The sequence below is a fragment of the Frieseomelitta varia genome, unplaced genomic scaffold (genome assembly GCF_011392965.1).
Source record: "Frieseomelitta varia isolate USP_RPSP 00005682 unplaced genomic scaffold, Fvar_1.2 scaffold_508, whole genome shotgun sequence".
In the NCBI taxonomy this organism is placed as follows: domain Eukaryota; kingdom Metazoa; phylum Arthropoda; class Insecta; order Hymenoptera; family Apidae; genus Frieseomelitta; species Frieseomelitta varia.
The window spans coordinates 43,061-53,416 of record NW_025110266.1 but is presented as its reverse complement, the minus strand read 5'-3'; the positions used below and the strand labels follow the sequence as shown (position 1 = coordinate 53,416).

The 10,356-nt window shown below is 29.4% G+C and overlaps 1 protein-coding gene across 1 annotated transcript; it reads left to right on the top strand.

The window, feature by feature from the left end:
* The first annotated feature begins 4,484 nt into the window (after positions 1 to 4,484).
* On the top strand, positions 4,485 to 10,351 carry LOC122533232 (zinc finger protein hangover-like). The gene is made up of 3 exons (XM_043662740.1): positions 4,485 to 4,678; positions 7,721 to 8,189; positions 9,621 to 10,351. The coding sequence occupies exons 1-3, from the start codon at positions 4,485 to 4,487 to the stop codon at positions 9,864 to 9,866; spliced, it is 909 nt and encodes a 302-aa protein (XP_043518675.1). The 3' UTR covers positions 9,867 to 10,351.
* The last annotated feature ends 5 nt before the right edge of the window (positions 10,352 to 10,356 follow it).

The window sequence follows — 10,356 nt, the reverse complement described above, 5'->3', positions numbered from 1 at the left end:
ATTTTTTGCATGTTCACACTTAACATACACGAGTGTTTACAGTCTGTTTGTCAAAACCTTTTTCAATGCATACACAATCTACTTCAATAGCTAGTGAAATTATTCACCGACACGCTTTCGCAATTATACACTTTATTATTTTTACAATGTAACAATGTTATCAATAAACTAACGAGAGACGAGTAACCAACTCGCGAGAAAATGGAAATTTCCAGAACGATAATTAGCCTCTCGGTATCTTTAATTTTTTCGATAATTATAATGTCAATACGTCGTTGAGTAAATGATTAATATTTCAGATGAGATACCAGGAAAGTTACGTTAATTTTCCTTCTTTATATAGGTGTATATCATTAGCCTGGTGCATGTAGTATGTCGTTTCTTCCACGTTTGAATTAAATAAGCTAATATTACTCGTTAGACTGTTATATCATCATGAATCTAAAGAAGAGGATAATTTACGTAGTAAACGTTTCACGTTTATCGTAAAAAGAAGACTTGCGATACGAAAAACTTCCAGAGTATAAAAGTTGCAGAGTATAAAAATTATAAATTCAATCAATTTAATAAAATCGTGGTTATTTTATTTGTACAATTTCATAGTGTGAGAAGATGTCTTATTAACACGAGAAAATTATACTAGAGATGTTAGAAATTTACTCCAATTGTCACCGAAATTTTATTAGTTCTCGATTTTGCGAATTTTTATATTTTCACAGCTTCGAACATTTGCCCGTATCGTGGACGAAAAAGATTGAATTACTGTTCCTTGAATAATTAAAAACATACTGTTCCTCGATTTGATCACGTCGTTCTTCGCGAATGTTATTAGTATCTATTTTACACGAAGGATAGATTCATTGATTTGGACTTAATTTTCAGTACAACTTTAAATTTATAAGCGAAATTGATCGAGTTGAATTTTAATCGAATTTCATTGGTAACCTAGATCAGTGTGACTAGCGCTTCTTAGAATTGTTAGAGAACGTCTTACAATGAGGTATTGTCGTTTATCGGAACGTCCATTCAATTAGCTCACAAATACCATTTTATTACCTTTTTATAATTTTTGTATTCATTCTCATATCTTAGAGAAATTGTAATTATGGATGAAAATGTAGAGTGACGTTAATTTTATTGTAAGAATTTCATGTAATTCTCTCCATTTATTATAATTTCTTCTTACTTATTGTAATGTCTAGCGTTTCAAATTTATGTTACAAGATGAAAAATAATAAAATTTAGAAATACATTGAATGCGAAAACATCATTTATATTCTAATGATATTTCTTGAACAAGTATGGCCGTTTTCATTATAGCGTGGATGCAAATTCAGAATAATATTGACTGTACAGCCATTATAATTTCTTCTTCGCGTTTCCGTCGGGTCAGAGATCTTTTGAAATATTTGAAATATTTATTCGCACGAAAAGTAACAAAACTTAGATATTGAACGTGAAAACCAAATATTTGAAATACGTGAAAACCAAACGCTTCAGTAATATTTATCGAGCAATTACTACGATTTTCATTTTGGTAATGTAGACGTAAAGAGAAAAACATAGTTAATCTTCAGATTAGGCCACGAAGCTTTTAAAACTCTTCAGCAATCTTTCGCTTTCAAACTTTGAAAATATACGAACGCTTGTAATGAAATTTCTATGAATACATCGTGTGTACATAAAAATTCCTTTATTGCGTACATTGCATATATATTTTACAGTTTTATATAAAGAAAAGACCATTTTTCTCTCTCGAAAAAAAAAACGCCATTTAAAAATTGAAATATCATGTCAATTACATTTTTGACAAGTAGTATGTTTTATGTCTTTATAAAAAAAAAAAAACTGCTGTTTTCCTGAAGAAATATCAATACTCCAAAAATTGAAAGATCGTGATCAATTAAATTAAACTTGACATATATTAAATTATATATTTCATATATTATACATTTTATATTTTTTACAAAAAGAGAGAGAATCGTCGTTTCTCCGAAAGATATCAAATCGAAATGTCGAGCGAAAAATTGAAAAAAAAAAGGAATCGAATTAAATTAAACTCGACAAGTAGCAAACTTTATATCCTTCTACGAACAAAGAACTATTTCTTTGAAAGAAAAAAAAAAAAAAAAAAAAAAAAGAAAAAGAGAGAAAAGCAACTCGCTTGATTGCTCCCCTTTATCAAATTATTTATTTAAATTTTAAAATATTTATTTAAATTAATTAAAAAAATTATTTATTAAAATTTAAATTATGTATTAAATTTATTAAATTAATTAATTATTATATATATTTAAATTAATTATTGTATTACATATAATTAAAATTAAATTATTTATTTAAATTAATTATTATATTATATATAATTAAAATTAAATTATTTATTTAAATTAATTATTTTTTATAAAATCGTGCGATCGTGTTGTCGTCGACGGAGGACTAAATGAAACGTAGAAAAATGAACGTCGTTCCTCGAATCGTGCTCGGATCAACCGGTAACCGCTTACCTTCGCACGTTATTTGCATGGATTGCATCACCGCGGGCGGATTTTACATTCAATATAGTTATTAAATGGCAGCGATTTATTATTCACGGAAACAAGCCTAATCGTGCAATTAGTCTTTGCATATAATATCAGGTAAATAGAAATAGCGACGGCTTATGCACGCAAGCGTTAGCACGCGATCGCATCGAGCTCGCACATGTCTGTTATTCTATTAACAAACCATTACCGTTCTACTATTACACTAGATTTTACTCTATATCTTTATCTTTATCTTTTATTTTTTTTTATTTTTATTTCTAGTCGATAATTAATTTTTTGTGTCTTTAATATTTAGAAACTTATCGACGTAACTGTAGACTTCGGATTTTCATTTTTTATAACTGCTTGGGAGATATTTCATCCTGATTTTCTGAAATATTTCATTACATTTGACAAGTATTTTATTTACGGATATAGACAGATATATGTATTTTATTTATTTATAAAAAAAAGGTATACCTCCGGTATTAAAAACCAAAGTTATTTGATTAAAGAACTACCGAAGTGGTCAAACTGACTAATTTATAATTTATAGTTTTTACTAGAAATTTTATAAATATAAAGCAGTGTATTTTATCTATGTTTTATTCATCTATGTATAATACGTAAGATGCTTGATTTTGATCTATAAATCCGAATTGTTGGTATTTTGTTATATAAAAAATTTCTACATACAAAATTAATAATAATATATATTAATAAGTAAAATTATAATCAATAATAGCTACACAAAATCATACAGTTATTAATCAATTATATCGTATGCTCTGTTATTCATATACTTATTTATTAATATAGTTTCGATTGAAACTTCATTATAACAAAATATATGATACAATTATTAAGCGAGGGCAATAGTTCCAGTATGAAAAATGAAGTGACAATGATGAGGGAAGAAAACAAACATTAAATAAAATAAAATTGTATAATATTTGTACCAAGCATCGATTTGAATTTATCATAATATTATAGTTGTATCTGCGAGTAAGTCGGATGAAATATAAGAATCATAATGAAATTACAAAGATTACATGATAACGACTGTAACGTGCCTAATTTGTTGTATTTAAATTGCCTTTAGATTTAATCTGAATGACGCATCAAATGATTCATAAAAAATGGGGTATTCCACAAACATCTTCCGGAGCATGAAATCTGATTTATTCTAGCAACCAAGGATACATAACATTAGTTGATATGATAATTTTACACACGTATTCGATAGTATGTATTAAGATAGTTATGCGATAAGCTGTTATTGTCGCAATTAATAGTGAATATTTTTTTTCCTTTGTGTTAGAAAATTTTCTGTGAAACTCCATTAAGATCAGAATCTTTGCACGTAACGAAGTGTTACGACAAAGTATTATTGAATATATTCCAGATTATAATGTAGAGAAGAAATATTACAAATGTCTGATAAAGTTTTATCCAAATTTTATTAATACACTAATATTAATATAAAATTACATCAATATATGTTAATATTAATATAAAATTACATCAATATATGTTAATATTAATATAAAATTATATCAATATATATTAATATAAAATTATATCAATATATATTATATAAAATTATATCAATATATATTAATATAAAATTATATTAATGTATATTAATACAAAATATATTTATTTCGCTCGATAGAATTATATATACGTTTTTTTCATTATTTTTATGTTTTATTAGATACGTAATATACGTGATATAACAGAGCATACACAATATTATATAATATACATATGATATTATTATATAACATATATATATATATACATATCTCGCCTATAGTAGCAATACAGAAATAATAGGTATATTGTATTATGTGAATATATTTTGAAGATACTTGAAAAACACAATTCTATTTAGAGAAAAAAAGATACACGAAAATATAACAATAAAAATTGAACGGACATTGTTCGTAGGATTTCATGAGTTTCTTTCCTTTCTTTTTCTTTTTTTTTTTTAATTCCAGAAACGAATTCCCAGGATTAGAAGCGAGGGTGGAGAAATCGAAATGGTGGACGAACAAAGACAGCGGTAAATACGACGCGGAGGAACTGAGGGAAGTCAGGTGGCTCGAGGACGCGATAAAGGCGTACGCGAAAGCGTTAGACACGCTGTGGTGAGCATGTCCATTTGATTACCCGTTAATCGTTCGTTCCCATGAAAAATTGCGACATGCACAGCTAAATTGCAAAAATTCTCAATCCGCTGTGCGAATGATAATTGCCAGCTTTCCAAAGGAAAAAACTTTGTTACTTTACACAACTTCAGTATATAACTTTGGTCGATCAATTGAAATTAATTTAGTATCGTTAGTCGATCAAAGAAATGAAAAGATATTGGCTATGGCTCGTTGATTTGTTGAACGATTGTGATTATTACTCATATTGTCTATGGTTCATTGATTTGTTAACGATTATGATTATTAAAAACAATGAAAAATGATCTGCTGCGTGATTATCTACAGAAATTAATGGAATTTAATTCGATTAATAGAATGCTACCGTATATTAAATTAATTCCTTTCAGTTTGATGGATAATCAACGAAAGGTGATGACGTCAGATTGTAATCTAACTTTTTTTAAATTTTTAAAGAATTCCTTTTATAACTTTTAAATTTCCAGCCTAATCTTTTTTTTAAATTCTTTCATTTCACTCCTTGCTTCCTCGACAATTCTATAAAGATGACCTAACTTTTCTCAAAATTCTTAAATTTCTTCGCGATTCCAAAAAGTGGCTCAACTTTTTCTTTCAGATTCTCGAACTTTATAAGCCTACGTTCACAATCATTCTGACCTAAAAACACGTGCGAATGTAAGTGTACCATTACGTTCCGAGCCAAGTTGAAGTGTCAGAGTTTGACTCTAATATCGAACTTAATCGACAACCGCTACCTATAATTTTGTAAATCTGCAGTTTCATTAGCAAGGACGGAGTGCAAATTAGCATGACATTAACATCAATTTAATATACCTAAAACGCCGTTTAGATAGTTACGTAGCTTGTCAAAGCTGTGCTGTTTTTTCTTTTTTTTTTTTTCTTTCGCCCATCTTTTTTCATTCTCCTGCGAGAAATTCGCGTGTATAAGAAACTCATTCGCTATGGGACAACGTATGATTAGATCAAGTAAGAAACAGGATAACGATCGAGTTTGATTGAATCAGATGTTAGTCAGCGGTACCTGAACGACGTGGCTTCGTTCTTTGTACAAAGGTCTATCTATCGACGTCTAATTACACATAATTACAACAAATGCCGTTACGTTAGGTTTCTTGCTATTCAAGAAAAAGCTGGTTATATGGGAACGGGAATTTTGTATGAATAGTTTCGTGTGATTGACATCGAGTTTCGAGCGTTCGGATCTGTTTAGCCCTGCTTGACGTTCTTTCCATCATTCTCGAGCCGCTCGTACATTTTTCTAGAGTTAAAAGACATCTCGAGTTCGAGAACTTTTTGTTCGAGAACTGAGTTCAATGAAGAAGTTTTTATCAGTGTGTATAATTTGTCGATTAAATAAGATTACGTTAAACATCTTCGTAGGACATTCTAACTTCTTTTCTTGGAAATATTGAAATATAAATATATTGAGATTAGAATTTAATTAAGTTACGAGATTAAATTTAATTACGGAAGTTTATGGATCGTAGCAGGAATTAAACAATTCCAAGCTCAAGTTGATCAATTGTATTTGACCAGATGATTACTGTTGAACTTCATAAAGAAACAAATGAATTTTAAACACTTATTTATATATGAATGTTCGTAATGCTTTTTTTCAATTTATAGAATCGAATGATATAGTTTTTGTAAGAAAATAACCTGTTGTTAATTAATTTTTATCTCTATTAATATACATAAAATAGACAATTTCACTTACTCACAGGTCGCTCGTTTAGATCAGGCTTCCAAGTTTCTAATCTGAAACAGAAAAGAATTTCCCATTCAATTTATAAATAATATGATAGACATATATACGTATGTTAAACTTCATTAACACTGTCATTACGTCAGCCGAATTTAAAATCAGATATAATATAAAATATAGATATAATATAAAATAAATATTTCATATAAAATTTGACGTATATTTGAAAAAAAATTAGTATGCGTTATGTGTGTTTTAATAGAAAATTAATATACAGCATGAATATCCATCTTAAGCACGTAAGTGCTTGTTAAGATGAATATTTTTATTAAGATAAATGAATTTGATCTCGCTGAATATTAAAGTTTATTATTATATTATTATGAATAATTATTAGTTTAAATATTTTCATAACGTCCACGAAAGTGGTTAGATATCTTAGAGTTTCTACGTAATATACTTTTAGGTTTGATCAATATATATATAATCAATATAATCATGTATTGTAGAACATGTATGTTAATAAAAAAAAAAAAAAAAATGGCTATAAATCGAGTATTTCAGTGAGAAACTGATATATATATATATACGTACATACATCTCTGATTCGATGTAATTATAATCGTTTGTTAAATCGAGTATTTCAGTGAGAAACTGATATATATATACGTACATACATCTCTGATTCGATGTAATTATAATCGTTTGTTACAATATTAATTAACATAATATCACGACACTCGTGATATTATGTTAATATTTCATTACAGTGTTAATAAAGTTTCAAAATATTTTACTCGATACATGTGTTCCTGTGAGTGTTTGAATACTTTCGTGAACAACCATACGTTTCTGACTGCATACACTTTCATTTATATTAATACGGTGATACTCGTGATCCCTTCACAGTGTTAAACATTTGAAAATACATAAAATTCCTATATTCCTGTTCGAATATTTTCGCGAGCAACCATGCACGTAGATACCATCTTAATACGATTTAAACAACTGTATTAGTATAATAATACATGCTCGTATTTCATTACGGCGTTGATAATAATCAACACTGTAAATGAAGTGTTAATAATAATAATAACAATTTTGTATAGAATAATGTATAGAGTTTTAAATAAATACATAGAGTTCCTATAATAACAAATCCTGCAATAATACAAGCTTAATTAAGCACAAAGTGCCAAGGAAATATTCGAACGCTCTCATCAACCGAGCTAAATTAAATCCCGGAAACGGTACGCGTGACAGGAGAACGTGTTAACCATATGACGTGTCTGTAGCAAGAAGAAGAAGTGCAAGAGCCAAGTGAACGCCGTCGACTGGAACAATGTCCTGTCGAACGTGATCGCGGATCACGCGAAGGAATCTCAATCGAATGCCGGGTCTCTCGAGCTGTTGATGAAAGCGAAGGCCTCGGATCTGCAGACTATAGGCACGATCGCCGTCGGCAAGAACAAGGTGAAGTTGCATTGGGGCGACGACGACGACGACAAGAAAGACGACGACAACGATAAGAAGGACGACGACGACGACGACGACGAAGACGACGACGACGATAGTGACGACGAGGACGACGAAGACGACGAGGATAAGATGCCGAAAACATTCAAAAAACTGATCAGTAAGGAGAAAGGAACGAAGACTGGCTGCGCTACCACGCCTAAGGAGATCAAGATGTTGCACGAGGATGACGACGAGGCTGCTCAGGTTCTCGTATCTGAGATGGATAACACCGAGTGGTGGACCATGGTTAGTTATGATTTTACCCGTTAGCTTGCTAGTTAGGATACTGACACGTTTAGTACCCTAAACTAATAATTATTTTATTCACTTAGCAATGAGTTGTGCGTTAAATAATTGTTATCTATTATTGAATTATGCTGACGATTATTACATTGGCAATTATTATTATTATATTGATTAATATAATAATCTGAATTGGACAATGAATTTGTTAGCTTAATTACTGTGAACTAATTTTTCACATTAACGCTTCAAAGATAACGCTCAATGTTGATAATTTAGATTTTCTTTCTTTAAATCTTGTTCTCTACAGATTTAAATTGTATGAATAATCAACGGGTGGGTGCAGATTTTATTCCACGTTTCATATGTAGTTTCACGTGAAACGTGTAGAATAATCTGTATTCATCGTAAATCCAATAACTTTCGCTCTATACTCGAATATACTGTTTAATCTCTTGCATTCAGTTAATCTCTTCGGTACGAAGCTCGTCAGCTGTGTAGTATTGCTTCATTACTGAGTAAATAAAACGCAAGGTACATTCATACAACATGTATTTCCTTCTGTAACGAAATGTTATAGAAGATGCGTACCGACATACAAAAGAAATAATATTTAAAATTATTTTCAAGCCAAGCCGTGACAAATATATACAAAATACACGTACTTGCGTTTAACTGATGATATATTTCTAATAGATAAGAGGAATAACTTCTTAACTCGATCGAAAAAAATTGAGAATTGTATCATTAACTGTGATAAATATGTACAGGACGTATTTGCACATTTATTAATTTAAACAAATCAATGATTGTATAAATGTAATTGTAAGATTCTTTTAAACATCTGAAGTTCGATAAAATTGTATTATTAAAAATTTAAAGAAAATTAAAAATTATATCATTAATTATATTATATTATATTAAAAAATAATATTATAAAATAATATTATAAATATGAAAAAAATATTAAATTATAATATTGTTATATTATAATATTATATGTATATATATTACAATAATATTATTATATATATATTATAATATTATAAAATTATATATATATATTATATTATATAATTATGTATTATATATATATTATAATATTATATAATTTATTTTATAAAATTATATTATAAAATATTAAAAAAATTATATTTAATTATATTTAAATTAAATTTTTAAATTATAAAATATTACATTATATTATATTTTATAAATTATATTATATATTAAAAATTATATTATTAATTCAACTGTAACTATACGCATACAGAATTATACATCTATGAGTTTGCTGGTTTGTTGACGATCGTACCGAAGAAATTAATAGATATTTTAATAAATTTTGATAACTCTGGCACATCCTCTTAGAAAAGGAAAAAAAAAAGGAAAAGGAAACTGCTATCAGAATTATAATGCGACAATGATCCGTAGGTTGGTACAGTGAGCGGTGTCGGTGTGGCGATGTTCGTCGTCGGAATTCTAGCAGTTTACGTGGTCTACACGAATATTCGCGGCCCAGTGGCGCCGAAGAACGCCCGCATCGAGAGAGACACCAGTCTGAGAAGAGTTGGCAGCGACAGGGAACCACCTGTTCGTGCCCAGAGACATCCGCGTACGTTGCAAAGGAGGGACAGCAACAGAAGCATCAGAAGCACCATCTCGGAGAAAAGCGTCTGATGGGATTTCTCGATGCAGGCAAAATCACAACGATCACACGCTAATCACACGCTTGAACGAATCGAATATTTCGGTATTCCACGATATCTTTCACTATATAGGTTTCAACTATAACGATTTGTAAGTCGTTTCGGCTTATTTATCATTATTTTAGTGCGTCACGCATTGCGTAGAAACTTTGAGGAAGCAGTCTCTCTATTGTACGTATCAGCAGAAAATCTCAAATATCGACAAAATGTCAAGAAATCGTCCTGTTTGCTTATTACCTCTCTTTCTCTCTCTCTCTCTCTCTCTCTCTCTCTCTCATTTTCTCTGTCCCTCTCTCTGAATTTGAAAAGGAAAATGATTTTACAGCAAAGAACGATATATCTTTTAATCCTCCTGCTGAACAACTCGCCACCGTTAAAAAAGAAAGAATTTAAACCGTTATTCCGAGCGTTCGAACTACGAAGGATCGATGTATAAACTTCTTTGAAAAAAAAAAAAAAAA

Coding starts and splice junctions, on each gene's coding strand:
- LOC122533232 (XM_043662740.1), top strand. CDS start 4,485: ATGAGTTTCTTTCCTTTCTTTTTCTTTTTTTTTTTTAATTCCAGAAAC. Junction 4,679..7,720: donor AAAGCGTTAGACACGCTGTG/GTGAGCATGTCC, acceptor ACGTGTCTGTAG/CAAGAAGAAGAAGTGCAAGA. Junction 8,190..9,620: donor ACACCGAGTGGTGGACCATG/GTTAGTTATGAT, acceptor AATGATCCGTAG/GTTGGTACAGTGAGCGGTGT.